The sequence below is a fragment of the Onychomys torridus genome, chromosome 17 (genome assembly GCF_903995425.1).
Source record: "Onychomys torridus chromosome 17, mOncTor1.1, whole genome shotgun sequence".
Lineage (NCBI taxonomy): Eukaryota > Metazoa > Chordata > Mammalia > Rodentia > Cricetidae > Onychomys > Onychomys torridus.
This window is the reverse complement of record NC_050459.1, coordinates 34,221,804-34,236,867: the sequence shown is the minus strand read 5'-3', so window position 1 is coordinate 34,236,867 and position 15,064 is coordinate 34,221,804. Positions and strand designations below refer to the sequence as shown.

At 35.0% G+C, this 15,064-nt stretch overlaps 1 protein-coding gene across 3 annotated transcripts in view; it reads right to left on the bottom strand.

Moving 5' to 3' along the window:
• The window catches only part of Micu3 (mitochondrial calcium uptake family member 3), an 83,213-nt gene that overhangs the window by 15,694 nt on the left and 52,455 nt on the right, over positions 1-15,064 (bottom strand). The window contains exons 6-9 of one of the 3 annotated variants that reach the window (XM_036209334.1): positions 14,134-14,216; positions 12,299-12,370; positions 9,726-9,764; positions 1,065-1,160 (exon numbers count right to left, since the gene is read on the bottom strand). In XM_036209334.1, the coding sequence (XP_036065227.1) occupies positions 1,065-1,160; positions 9,726-9,764; positions 12,299-12,370; positions 14,134-14,216 (290 nt within the window). The remainder of the gene's footprint in view (positions 1-1,064; positions 1,161-9,725; positions 9,765-12,298; positions 12,371-14,133; positions 14,217-15,064) is intronic. The other 2 variants (XM_036209336.1, XM_036209335.1) reach the window with 2 other exon arrangements.

Genomic DNA, 15,064 nt, shown 5'->3' with positions numbered 1-15,064 from the left:
TAATCAATCTCTAAATAAGGCTTCACCTCAAAGTTTAAAGAAAGAGAAAAGAAAAAGAAGTAAAAAATGATTGTGATGTACTTTAGTTTTTTTTAAGACAGGGTCTCTCAATGAACTTGGGCTTTGCCAATGCAGGTAGATTGCAGCCAGCAAGCAGCAGCAACTGTCTCCTCCTCCTCCTCTTCACTGTTGGCACTAAAGAATATATAATGTGCTTTTGCACCAGCCCTTTCTGTGGATGCAGGAGGATTGAACTCAGGTCCTCACACTTGCATGTCAAGCACTCTAACACTGAATCATACAGTTAATGTTTAGAAATGAGATGCTAAGTTTAAAGTTAAGATTTAAAGCCTGCTGATGGTGGCACTACAGGAATAGAGGAAGAGAGGCAGTCCATCCCGAGTGCAGCACTGAAGTGTCTACCAGCATCAAATTCAAACAATAAGAAAACAGAATCTGAGCTGGTTGGATTTTTATTTAAACATGGACCGGCAATCTTAAGTAATATAATGGTAAACAACCTCTCCACTTCTTGACTGAATATTCCTATCACACCATCTCATACGTCTGCACCCCTGCCCTTGGTAAATTGTTCACTGTTAGTTGAGGAAGTTTAATTGTTAAAATCTAACATAAGAGCCAGCCATATTTTATAAGTGATGCCTTTTAGTATTTCATGTAACACTATTATGTTGGAGGATAAATAGTTTCAGTGAATTTACAAATCTGTATTACTATTTCAAGTTTCTAGGAAGTGGTCCTTAATTAAGACTTACTATTATTTCCTTTTAAATAAGTTGGAAAGTTATGCTTTATATAATAAACAAGTTCAGTCAACACAGACAATAATAACAGGCATCTCTTGTCAGTATAATAAATGTATTGAAATATTCTTTCTGTATAGTAATTATATATATGGCACATAGTACTTATCAATTTACTACAAAAAAGAAAAGAAATAGAAAAACAAATAGTACATTGTTTTTGCTTCATCTTGAAAGCAAACAAAGATTAGATTTAAAAAATGGACCTAGTGCAAGGACCACATGGAGGTTTCATTGTACCTCTGCGAGGTCTGAAAAGAGTGCTTGACTTGTGTTACGTCTCAGGGTATCCCAGTAGCTTCTGGAGACGAGTTCCTCAGTATCTGTTTTAAGTACCTGTAGAAGTTTTAAGAACAACATCATAAATCTAAAGAATTGTCACAGTGAACAATAACTTACGTGCTTTACGTCTCTGTTAACCGAGAAGGGAGACCATTCACTTATCTTTATTGTCTTTCTACTGTACACAACAGTATTACATTACGCAGCTAGCAGAGCCATGGTGCTTTTAGGGATGAAATGGTATATAACCTGTTTCTTAGCACAATGTGGCTATGTCAAAAAGAATCGGGCTCTCCAATCTCGTCTGCCTCTTTGTTGGGGCATACATTAACTTCAACGAAAGAATGACATAAAATTTTTATTTACACTTTGTGTGAAGTGGTACATGGAGATCTTTGTAAATTTGTAGTAACCTTTTAAATGCTTATCTAAATTAGAAATTAGTTGTTTTTTCATCCATCTTGTTTGACTAACAAAATCAAAATAAACTTATCCATACCTGTAGATACAAACTTTAATATAAAGCTTGTAAAAAATATATGTAACTGTTTAAATCAAATGTTGTAAACCTATCCCAGGATTTGACAGCTGTGTCTACTAAGAAAGATAAGGTGCATTTAATGCTTACAAGGGCAGGGCACTCACTCATTTTCATCTCATTATTGGCTCGTGTGATGGAATTTCTCAGGTTAAAAACTACAAGCCTAACCTGAAACTCTAAACAAAAATAATGAAAATCAGCTTCTGTCTGGACATTCAATGAACACTCAAGTTATTAGGCTTACAGATCTTTTGGTTACTGAGAGAAGAAGATGTACTATGGCAGGGTAATAGAACTTTTCTCTTTTTTTCTGTCTTACTTTTAAAAAGTGGAGATCGTGAGGTGTGGTGCCTGTGGCTATATTACCAGATACTTTAGAATCCAGGGCAGGAGTCTGCCTGATCCCAAGAGCTCAAGGCCTGATTGGACAGCACAGTGAGATCCCATCTCAGGCAAATAGACAGGAAATTGGGAGGGAATACTAGAACTATAGCATGCACGAGAAATCTTTCAAAGGTATTTTTACATTTTAGCCAGCTTTACAACTAACTAGACAACACTGGCCACTGCTAATAATTTGCTGATAATAAAGTATTGTTTAGCTGGAAATGGGTACCAGACATACATGCTTGTGTATCAGTGTGGTCCCAGGACAAGGATCTGTCATTACGGCTTTTTCTAACTGAATTGACAGTAAGCAGTTACAAACTGCACTGGGAAAACTGTATTTAAAAAAACAAAACAAAACACCACAGTGCATTTCCCTTACTCAAACAAGAAATAACCTCAAAAGATGCTAGATTAACAACTTACTCTTGTTTTATTGACCTATTTTGAAGATTTTTGCATTTTACCTGTCACTTAGAACATTAAAACATGATTTAAAAAAGGTTTATTAAACTCACTAAACTCAAAAATATGGCTTATTGGCCACTATGACAAGAGCTAAGAGAAACAACTTAGTGAATCTATGCTGGTAGGATTTTACATGTATAGAAAAGAACTAGATTTATGAAATTAGAGCAGTGCCCTGCATGGTTCGGTATCAGACTCTCTGCCCCTTTCAACTTCCCTACAGTTAAAAACACTAAAATGTATATTTGTCGGTATACTTTACTACTTTAAAATTTAGATATTAAAACATAAGTTATATAGCTGTTACAGAATAGTATTTTAAGGTATATCACTTTTGTTTATGCTCTGGAACATTTGTTTAATGAAGCAAAGAAGTGTTTTATTAAATAAAATTCACCTGCAGTCAGGAGGCTGAGTCAGCAACTAGCTGACAGGAAGTGGTAGGGAGGAGCCAGGGGGAGAAGGGTTTTTAAGGAGGGGCAAAGCGAATCATGAGGGCTTTTTGGAGGACATGAGCAAGGAGAGGAGGTGAGCTACTTGCTATTCAGCCTCTCTGAAGAGCAGAATTCTACCTTAACCTTTGAATCTTGAGTTTCTAGAGGGACCAAGATTTCGTTAAGTTCCCTTGTAACTCTGAAAGAGCTGGAGCCTGATGGAACAGAATTCCCTCTAGGTACGGCCCTTGTGACCTAACCAACACTGGTAGTGGTGGTGGCTTAAAAGGCAGCAATAATTTAAAAAATAGGACAACATATAGCCCTCCTCAAAGCTTTTCTCTCAGTCTTCACTTAGCTCCAGAGTTGAAATCATGCTAGAATATGAATTTCCAGAATTCTGTGATTGTCTATATTCTCTGTTTTATCTTATAGCATCTTTTAAAATATAATGCTTCTGAGGGAAGATCCAATATTCTCACAGCTATTATTATTGCAATTAAAAGATAGTTGCTAGATTGCTAGATCACCTCCTGCTGGGCATCCTCACTGATGCCCATATATGTCTGGTTTTAAGCTAGTATTTAATTTTTAATGAGTAACTTTAATGATACAATTAAGAGTGAACTTTTGTAACATGCAAAACTGGTAGGAAGATTTAATAGCAGAAAAAAAATATAAGTAGGGCTTTGTAATAAAGCCCTTATTTTCAAGTAAATAAGAAGCTCAGAGTAGAATTTAAAAGGAAGACATATACAGAAAATTCAATATCAGGATACAGGTGTACAGGTTAAAGAATGATATTTTTGTACAACTGTAGCCAGGCACTAAGATAGTAATGAGGCTGATAGCACCGATGCTTGGGTGTATAAACAGAAGGCAGCATGTAAAGACTTCTTGAAGACATCTCACTGTGTTATCTCAGCTTTTAGCCCTTTACCAGTGGAACACATTAACTGTGAACTTTCATTAAAAGAGAGAAAAGAATACATGGACTATTCAAAAGAACTTCAAAAAAAGATGGAACAGGCAAAATGTTCTACCTCCTAAGTCTGACTGATATCTATATCTTTATCTATCTCGATCTATATATTTTGGTCAAAACTCAGAGGCTAGGTATTAATGGAACTTCTTAAACTTTGCAGATTCGAGAATTTCTAAGTTGTTTTCTTTTTTCGGTCAAAGCAGGGTCCTATTCAAGTGATTCTCTAATCTCTTGTCACTGATACCTGTGAAAGGAAGAAAGGAGTGCAGAGAAGGAGGAAACAGCAGTGTCAAAGGTCAAAGGAAGTTCAGAAGAAAGACTCAGAGGTAGTGACCTTTACTGTGATGAGCAGAATAATGACTCCCGAAAGTCATCCACAACTAAACAGATACTTTACATGCTTAAACCCACAAACAAAAACAAAACTATCTTTAGAGTTTGTGGTACTTGTGTCAAGCAAGCAAGCAAATGACAACAAAAGTACGCCAGTAATCATGGAACTGTAATTTAATGTTGTGTTGAACTAGTTTTCTCCAGGTCTGTGAAACTCAGAGAGAAGCTAACAAACATGTAAGACAAAATAAGTGTCCATGAAGGCTCCAGAAAGGAGTAACAGAGAAAGATGGGAAATACCATTCCGGCAAAGACAGTGAACTCTCAATAATAAAAGGGAGAAAATAATTTCCTCTTTTTGAAGCTCAACAAATCTCCCCACAGAAAAAAGGAGGGCAGAGGCTCACTGCAGCAAGACTACAGAAAACAAAGACTGAGAAGACTTCAAATGACCTGCTGTACTCATTGAGATCAGTGCTTTGCTCTGCCATCCTCAGAGAAGCTGCCTCCTGCAGGAGATGGGAGCTAACACAGGGACCCACAGCAGAAATTATGGAGAGAGTGATAGACTTGGAACACACCACTCTAGAGAGGATCTTATCAAAACTAACACATCCTTCTGTTGGTTTCTCTTGTCCAATTCTGATGTGTTAGTTTTATCTTATTTTATTATGTTTTACAATTATTCCTTAAAGCCTGTATGTTTTCTAATGAGAGAGAAGGGGTGTGAGTCTGGAAATGAGGAGAGGTAGGGAGGTACTGGGAGAAGTAGAGGGAGGGGAAACTGAAATCAGGATGTATTATATGAAAAAAAGATCTACATTCAATAAGAAGTGGGAGGAAAGCAGGGCTGGGAGGAGACCCAGGTTACCTACAAAAGAAAAATAATTACATTCAGAGTTGACCTTTTTAATTGCAATTATAGAATTCAAAAACCAGTGTATAAATTTTATCATCACATGTAAGAAACATATGTTAAAAGTGAGGTTTTGATTGTTTTTCCTTTTGGTTGTGATGTGCATTGAACTCAGGGCCTTAGACATTCTAAAGCTCAATGGTAGAGTTACCATTGAGCTATATTGCTAAATCATCATTTTATTTTTTTAATTTACAAAGGGACTTGCTCGAGGACACGTTTTATGACTATTAGACTACAAAGTTAAGAAAGGGGTGAGATTAAATTAATCATGTGGACTGGTGGGCACATAGAAATATACATGTACTAATGTATGTCTGCATAGGGCAGAGGTCAACAATAGTTATCTTCCTCCTTTACTCCTCACCTTATTTTCTGAGACAAGATACTGTCCCTGGAGTTCATCAGTTTTTTAGAATGGCTGGCCATGAGCTTCAGGGACCCATCTATTCTTGTCCCACATTCCTTCGTTCAGGGGTTACATACATGTCCCACCTACTTGGCCTTGATGTGGACTCTGGGCATAAGAACTCAGAATGCAGGTACTTTATAAATGGAGCCATCTTAGCTCCAAACAGAAATTGAGTAAACAAAGGTAAATATGCAGTTAATTCTAAATGAACATCAGTGGCCAGGAGTGGTGGCACAAGCCTGTAATCCCAGCACTTGAGAGGCTGAGGCTGAAGAATCAAGAGCACAAAGGCAGTCCAAGCTACACAGTAAAATTATCATAGATACTGATGGTATGTATTTAAAATATCTAATTTGAGATATCAGAAAAAAGAATAATGCAGACACTATACAAGAATTCCAATTAACTATGCTGAGAGATATCAAAGATGGTTAAGCATCTAAGCATTTATAATTAAGGAAGAGCACAAAGACACTGCCTAAGACTTTATTAGTTTAGGTATACTCATCAAAATCTCAGAAGGCAAACACAGAAATATATTAAATATCTTCTAAACTTAAATAAAAAGTAAATTTCAGTTAATCTAGAGAAGGCAAGGTAAAGCAAGGAAAAAAGAATGATTTACAGAGAAAAATAACTAAACTCCACATCAGAAAGTAATCATACTAATGTAAATCAATTGAATTTTTTAATTAAAAGGCACAGGCTATCAGCCAGGAGAAGATAGATCAGTGTAATTCACAAAATATACCATTAAAAACTTCCCAGTTAATGAGAAAAGCAAAGTTAAAAAGGTATAACAGGCTACTGTTGATGAGAGAACAGTAATTAGCACCAGCTTGTTCACTGAGAATAAATGAAAAGGCCAGACAAAATCTAACATAGACACATCTTACAGATTTTTACAAATGATATATGCCTTTGGTTTTGTATTTGTACTTGTACTGATAGTACAAAAGCAATGAGTGAAAGTTCTGGTAACTTTGTACAATGAGAAGAGACCGTGCCATCAAAGACCAAAGTCACCACATTCTTCAGTGCCACACACTCACAGCTGGAGAAAAGAAGACTCCACTTAAGAATGCACTTGCTGCAACCTTTGAGTTCAGATTTTCAGTATCTGGTGTGGCAATACAGGAAGAATTCATGGAGCACTTCTGCTGCATACTCACATGCTGGAACTGCCCAGCAAGACAGTCCATGTTACAAGTTGAACTAGCTACTTTCTCCATGAACCACCACGTTCTCTTGACAGAACTAATAAAGCTATGCTTGCAGCAATAAAGAGGATTGAGCTGGAACTACCTACAAGGATTCCATTTATATAATGTGCAATGAGTAAACTAAAGCAAACTAGTTTTCAGAATGCACAGGTAGAAAAGCAAAGATCTATCTATAAACCATGGTTGCAATGATCATTTGGTGGACAGGGAAGAATATGACTGGAAAGAGTATAAAGAGGATTCTGGAGCATAGTAACATTGTATTTCTTGAGCTATTTTATAATTGTTCATTTTATTTTGTATTAAGTTTGAATTAAAATACATTTTTAAAATCAGAAAAAGCTTTATCATCATTACAGAAAATGATGATTAAAAAACCTAAAATATGAATTAAAAAGGCAGTATATACTTAATAACTAAACTAGAGGTTGTGTAAGGCAAATATACTCAGAAATCTAGTATAACACCAACTGGAGATTTGGCTAAGACATAATTAATCTATATTTTTACACATGTAATAATGTCTCAGAATAGATAAAATAAAAACGAAGAACATTTTGAATAGACAATAAATCTATAAATGTAACATTTAGTTTAATATACCAATTGACAGATCAAGCAGGCAAAACTGCCAGTAATGACAGAGAAAACTGAAAACATACAATTAACATGCATAGTAATATATATTTCAAAATATATATTTTAAAATATATGTACATATATATCACAACTCTGCATCATAAACCAAAGAGACATTCTTTTAAAATAAAGATCATTTATGAATATCAACATTTAGCCCATAAAACACAATTCAACATATGATGAAATACCAGAGAAATGGTATTAAAAATTGACATATTTTCTGATAGTAATATAATTACGGTAGTTAACAAAATTCCAAAAAAATCTGTATGGGGGATGCTGAAGTCAAACATTCTTGATCTTAGAGTTATTTGAATTACTCATTCTTTTGACTTTCCTTTTGTACTGTTTTCTTCACGGTGGAAAAACAACCGAGACTGGACTACATGAGAAAATTAAAGAGAATTCGGGCTACTTAGAGCAGTTGCTGAAGTAACTGCTCTACTCTTAGACACAGGGAAGAGCCTCAGTCTTCACTGCAGCAGGGAGAGACACAGCAGAACCGACTGCAGAAGATCTTATCTTGGAGCTGGCTACCCGAGCGGCACGAGTGTCTGTCTCCATGTCCAGACCACCTCCTTGCTGAAGCCACTTCAGGAAAATCATTACTAACTGATAAGAAATTTTCTACTACAGGAAAACTTCATAAAATCAAACCAGTTCTTAAGAGAGTTAAATTATGCCATCCATTTGGTGTGTAGATCAGAAGATCATGAAGTTACATCACATTCACATGCATTTCACATGAGGACAGAAGCTGTCTTCAATAAAAGAAAATGAAAAATGTGCTAACCAATAAAATAATAAAGATAATATGTTTTGCTAGGGTGGGGATTTAGCTCAGCGGCAGATCGCTTGCCTAGCAAGTGCAAGGCCCTGGGTTCGATTCTCAGCTCAAAAAAAAATATGTTTTGCTCATCAAGGATAATATAAATAAAATATACACTGTTTAACTCTGGCTATTGATAATCTCTTAACCCCTGAGACTGTAAAGTCTGTACAGTTTGAACTATATGGTAACTACTTATGAAATTAAAGGAACCATTGAAACTGCCATGGTTAAAAAGTGGCTCAAACAATGACATGGATAATAAACCATAATGTCATAAATACTATTAACAATATGTTTAAAAGTACATAGGATATTCCAATATAAGATTTTCATTCTTTAAGTTCTTACAAAATTTTAAATGATTATCTGGGAAATACTCCTAAAATTAACGAAAAATTTCTCTTATTGGGAAGCAGCTGTACATTTTATAGAAAATGTTTCCATTTCTTAGACAAATTTAAACAATCAGATAAGTGAGCCCCATAGATTTGTCTTGCTCTGCAATTATTCCCTGTTGTTCCTTATGATTAGGCAGGATACCCTGTGCTTACTTGATGCTGAAACTGCCTCTAGTATGTGTTCAAATCCAAACTAAGTAATTCTACAGTTTAGAGTAGCTAATTAAATAGTACAGAAGGTCATATGCCCACGTTTAGAATTGTACATGACACCTTAAACACTTGTCCCTGAATTTAAGGACTTCTCAGGTAGAATTTCTATACTTTGAGGAATCCTTTACAGACTTGAAGGATACCTGGGAAAAGTAAATGAACTGCATATGTTTATAGGAAAAGGTCAGGTCTATTCTAAGCAAGTTCTTACGTGCTGGGCTAACCAATAAGTTTATTCTCAAGAGAACAGAAAAGTCACAATTAAGAAGAGCACTTATACAAATTTTCACAACAAAAGAACAAAACTCATAATCATCTTTGTGTAGTAATGTAGCGAGTAGCATCTTATACATCTTTTTAATAGGCCAGAGAAAGTAGGCAGGAAACAAGAGTTTCAGAAAAAGATGAAAACCGAAAATTAAAAAGTCTATTCATTAACATGCTTTTATTGGCATTGACTGAAGTCTGAATTTAGTTTTTAAAATACCTGTGTTCTTCAGGAAGAGAGCCTATCTGCTCTATTATTTTTGTATAATGCTTCATATATTGCTGAAAAATATAAAATTTCAATTACTCTACCAAAATTTCTGGCGGTACTTACTCACTCACATTTATTTTAACTTACAGATATATAACTAATAAAGATATACAACTATTTTCTATATTTTTGTCTCATAAATCAAGAAAAGAAATTTTGAGTTGGTTGCATCTTACTGTATTAACAAATTCCAAAATAGTTTAAATAGCAGATATAGCTTTATCTGAAGAAATAACATTATCTATTATAACAGGTGAGGGCTATATACATAAGGAACATTTAAAGTGTTGTACATACACTATTAGTAGGAGAATGGTATCCATAAAGTTGAAGACGCTGACATACAGCACAAAGGGCCAAATGAAGTGTCACATTTCAGAATGAACCCAAGTACAGCAAAAGAAAAAAAGAAAAAGACGACAAAAATAATCAATTAGGAAGGGCAAATCATTATGCTACATTCTCTATAAAGCACACACACACAAGTGAGATAAATGTTAAAGATGAGTAGCAAAGTTTTGAAAATCTAATGTAAGTAAACATCAAATGAATTTGTGCTCATTTCAGCCATGTTCATTGTATGCGAAAGAACTACTGCTGTGAGCAAACATGTTCCTCTTAGCATGGATGCTGTGGAGAGGTTCCGGGATCTTTCCTAAGATGGGAATGGTAGATTCAGCAGCATGCTGGTGACAGTGGTATGAGAGGCCTGCTCTGGAACTCTAGTCGCTACTATCACTGTATGACAAGACTCTGCTCACCTGGGAAGCAGCATTAATACTTACCGGCAGAAATACGGTGAAGACTACATGGGAGTAGAATTCTGTGTGGTCTTAGCACAGACTTCAGAACACAATGTTCATTTACGCGTTTTATTGACATGGAAGTATTTTATAATTTTAATTTGGATATGCTAATTTTTAGGCTAAAGAAACCATGAGGTTGCTATCAAATCTATTAGCTAACATTTTTAATGTTTATTTTTATCATTATATCTTCTACTGGTAAATAGCTAAGCATTTTAGCTTATTTAATCCTCATAAAATTACAGATGGTGACCACATTATTCTACCATTTCAATTGTAAAACTAAAAATACTGAGAAGAGAGGTTAAGAATCTTGCTGAAGATCACACAGGTAATGCTTTATAGAGGCAATATTCAAACTCTCCAAACTTGGCGCAGGAGCCTGCTTTACTTTCTTTTGGGGATTTTTTTTATTTTTTACTATAAGATAAATTTTAGTTGTTTCAATCTCAACCTAATGTTTAGAATACATGTACATGTTTACTATCATTTGTATCAACTTTGTATGAATTTTGTATTTTACTTGATGCTCTATAGATAAAATAGTATAAAATCAATTCAGATTTGTATTATTTAAAATATGACTAATGTACTGAAACCAAGGACTGTCACTATCCAATACAGTGGTGAGGATTTATAGAGCACTATGCTGCTGAATGGGGCTATCAGTGAGAGGTAAACGACTTCAGGAACATCTGATGACTAAATTAAGTAGCGAGCTTTAAACAGTGCTATTTAGATTAAGGTCAACATCTCTGAGGCGCCTTTGAGATTAAATACTGAAATGAAATCATATATATATATATATATATATATATATATATATAAATATATAAAGTTCTATACAACTTATGTGTTATTTTTACTTGTTTAAAACTACATTTAAACTTTAAAACTACATTTCTTTCCCAATATGTTTGCTAGGGAATGTATCACTAACATACAGAAATAAGAGATCATCTAGGATAAGATGATCTAATATAGGTTTCATAATTTACCTAGACTTTGCCTATTAATCCAAGTTAATGTGATTTATATCACTATTATGAAATACTTGCTTTAAATGTGTCTTAAAATTCCTTTATCTTGGCTTTTGTGTTGATGCTGATTCCCCACTGTGTGCTGTGTGGCAGTTTTCCATTTCCCCTCTCCCTTTGCTATCTAATGTATTTTTAAAAAAATGCTAATGACCAGAACCATACTTCTAGCCAAATATCTGTTATATGTCAACAAAAATATAGCATTTTCTGGTTTTTAATTAGCAAATGATTAACTGAAGATGGGTAAAAGTATGGAATTCAGAACTGGCCACCACAGATTCAAACTGTGACTTTGCCATCGAACAATATTTTAGCTTTGGATAAGATATTTAAACTTTATAATGGTTAGTTTCATCACCCATAATTATGTACAACAGGAAGGTTGTTGGATAGATTAAATGACAAAATGCACGAAAAGCACTAGTCTTGCAGTTGATAGTAAAGGGTTAGGGCCAGTCTGTTATTTTTATTATGTAAACTGGCCTGTTAATCAAGACTGAAATATTTGGAAAAATAAAATGAAGACTGAAAGGATAAAACACTGTCAATTCTAACTTCAGAACAAAGCACTAATATGCAACCCAGAGGAATCTATACTACTTCTAAGAGATGCAGAAAGTCCACATTATTATTAGTAATCCCTTATATTTACCATTCATTATGTTACATTATCATTAAATTCACTCACATAATTAAACCTTTGCATATTCACCTTTAAATTTTTACATGCATAATGATCTTATTAATCTATTATACGATATATACCCTTCAAATCTCACAAATAACAATGGTATGGATGAAAATGACTTAATGAATATGACTGTGGGTACAGATATTTAATATCAATATTTAACATAAATATTGATATTGATGTATAAGATACTGAAGAATTTTTCTACATTAAACCTTTGGAATATTTTCAACAAAGGAAAAGGTTCAATTTTAGATGTTATACTATTTCAACATGTACAAAGTAATTGTCACCTGGAAAACCCATCTGAAACTACCATAAGGCATGTCTTACCAGCAATGCACGCTTCTCTTCATCTCCTTTAGTTTCTCTCTTTTCATTTTTTTTCCTGAATATCTCCTGAAGCTATAAGGAAATGAATCAGGAATTGAATTCCATCAGAATTTTGAGGTACCTAAACATTACTCTATGCTAAATACATCCTAAAAATAAGCAACGTAGTTTCACCAACATTTAAACTACTCTAGGTATATTTTCTGACTGAAGCATTTTTCACAAGAAAAGAATACATTCTTTGGTACTGGCAACTCGCAGCTGAATTACATGTCTCTGATGTTACCATTTCCCTGGCTCCAGCTCATGACAAAAAGGCATGAGATCTGAGTCTGAGGCACAGACAGAAGAACTGCTGGGCTGTAAAGAACATGGAAGCAGTCCCCAAGGACAAGGCAGAGTCCAGCTTCGGTCTCACATTAATGTTCTTTCAGGCTACTCAGCTCTCCCTGCTCTAATTTGTTGACATATGAACAAAGGACAAGATCACCTGTAAAGTTCTTGTGCTAAGTGTACACTGTGGAGAGTATACTGCTGATACCATTCCTCAGATAAATTGTCCAAGGCTCAGTTTCTGTACTTGAAAAATAAGGAAAATCCCTTGCCTTATAGAGTGCTACACAAAATAAAAATCACAAAAAATTACCTAGCACCTTGCCTACTATTTCTAAATAAATAATACTGCTATAAACAGTATTATTCATTCTTTAAATTCTGATCCTGCTTCCTTTACTGTAGAGGCCATGAGGTCCTCGTGCTCACAGATGAGCACTAAGGAAACTAAGAATGGTAAACACACAGGGTGGTCTCTCTCCAAAGGAAGAGATGTTTTAATGTTTAAAAAAAACCTGTTTTCCACCAGAAAGCAGGGCATGGATGTGGTTAACTGCCTGGTGATTCTTGTGCTGTCTGTATGGTCAAGCCACACGAGATCCTCCCTAAGACCCTTAAGAAGTCACATGTGGTCAATCTATAGAACCCATCTTTATGGAAGAGGTTACATGTAACTTACAAAGAGTTTTGATGTAGTCATGACTTAAGCTTTATTGTGTATAGGAGATTGAGTTAATTATCATCAGGAAACTTGCCCCAAATTGTGCTGTGATTAAATATGCCTAAAATAAACTGCCCTGCATGAGATTCTAGAAGTTTGAATCAACACTAGCTACTGAGTCATGTTGAACTGGACTTCCTTCTTGCCTCATGCAAATCATTACTCTGCTGGCCGTGATGTCTACAAAGACCCCTCTATCACACACATTTTCAGAAGAAGAAAAAAAAAGACAACCAGAGGAAGCATTTTGCCACAGAAACAGATGTTGGATACAGAAGTAAAAGAAAAAAAAATTTGGAAGGGCCAATGGGAAAATGAGTAAGCAGAAGAGGAAGACCAGAGGCCAAAGCTCTTGGTCACAGAAAAGGAAGGGAGCAGGGAAGTGGGTTCACACACCTAAAGTCTGAGGTAACAGCGAATGAAGAGAAAAGGAAAGGGAAAAGTGAGTTCAAACTGACAAAAAGAAAGGTTCCTATGGTAAAGAGCTATGACAATGTGACAGAAACTGAGTATTAGCTGGACAAACATAATCTCAGGACAGCCTATTATCCATCACTTAGAAGATATCTGACAAATTCCAAACTTCCAACTATATTCAACTTTAAAAACCCAATATAACTTATACTTCCATAATGTAAACATTACTTGAAGTATATACTTGCTTATTAGATTCAGGTGAAACATCACATTACAGTAATTAATGGTCCTAATAACACAAAAAACATAACATATAAGTAAGCAATATTTAAGTATTAGAAAATGCAGTATATCATGTACATACCACCAAAAATTCTTTTTTATCCACCATCTCATTTCCATCAGTGTCAAACATGTTGAAAGCTATTCTAAAACCTGCATGAGGTTCTGCCACAAAATAAAAAAAAAAAACCAGAAAGTTTTCATAAAATGGAAAAAATGTATTTAAAAGCATAAAATCCATGCATTCAACAGATACATACACTGCAGAAAATAAACAACAAATGAAAAGCATTATGTTACAATGAATTAAATACAATCAAAGTTATACTAAAGGATACATATTTCTGACTCATGTATTGCAGACTTAGTAACAGAACTGAAAATAAGATCTCAAAGTACTTGACTGTTACTTATTGCATAGCATTAAAGGAAATATTTGATATCTGTCCCTCTAAAAACAAATATCCAAATTCTGCCTATTTGTTAAAAAGGAAGTATGAGGTCACTGCATTTGAGTGTTTTTTCGGTATTTTTAACTACTTGAAGTGGCAGAAAATGCACCAGTTCAAATTCTTCAGAAAAAAATTATCTAAAACCACCTGTGGAACAAATGTGATCATGAGAGTACAGATCTGGGGCTAAATTTTCAAAAGCTTCAAAAATCAGAAGCTTTTATAAAATGTTTTAATGTATAATTCCAGGCCCTCCAAAGTCCAAGAAACAATTTTCTTTTGACCTTTCATAGCCATCACGAGACTGACCACATAAACCAATAGCTTCAAGCAACCTGAGTTCTATGAAGAAAATAAAGCATGGTGCAGGGATTAAAGAGAAGGGCCAGAGAGCTATCTGAAGAGTGGGGCCAAGCAAGGACTCTTGTGTTTCAAAAGGAAACCCGAACGCTCCTCCTCTCAGGGAGCTCTTGAGAGAAGCACTGGCTCTGAGTGCAGGGCTGCCCCTGGGAGGGAGTCCAAGGAATGGAAAGGCCAGGTGGCTGAAGCACAGCGAGTAGA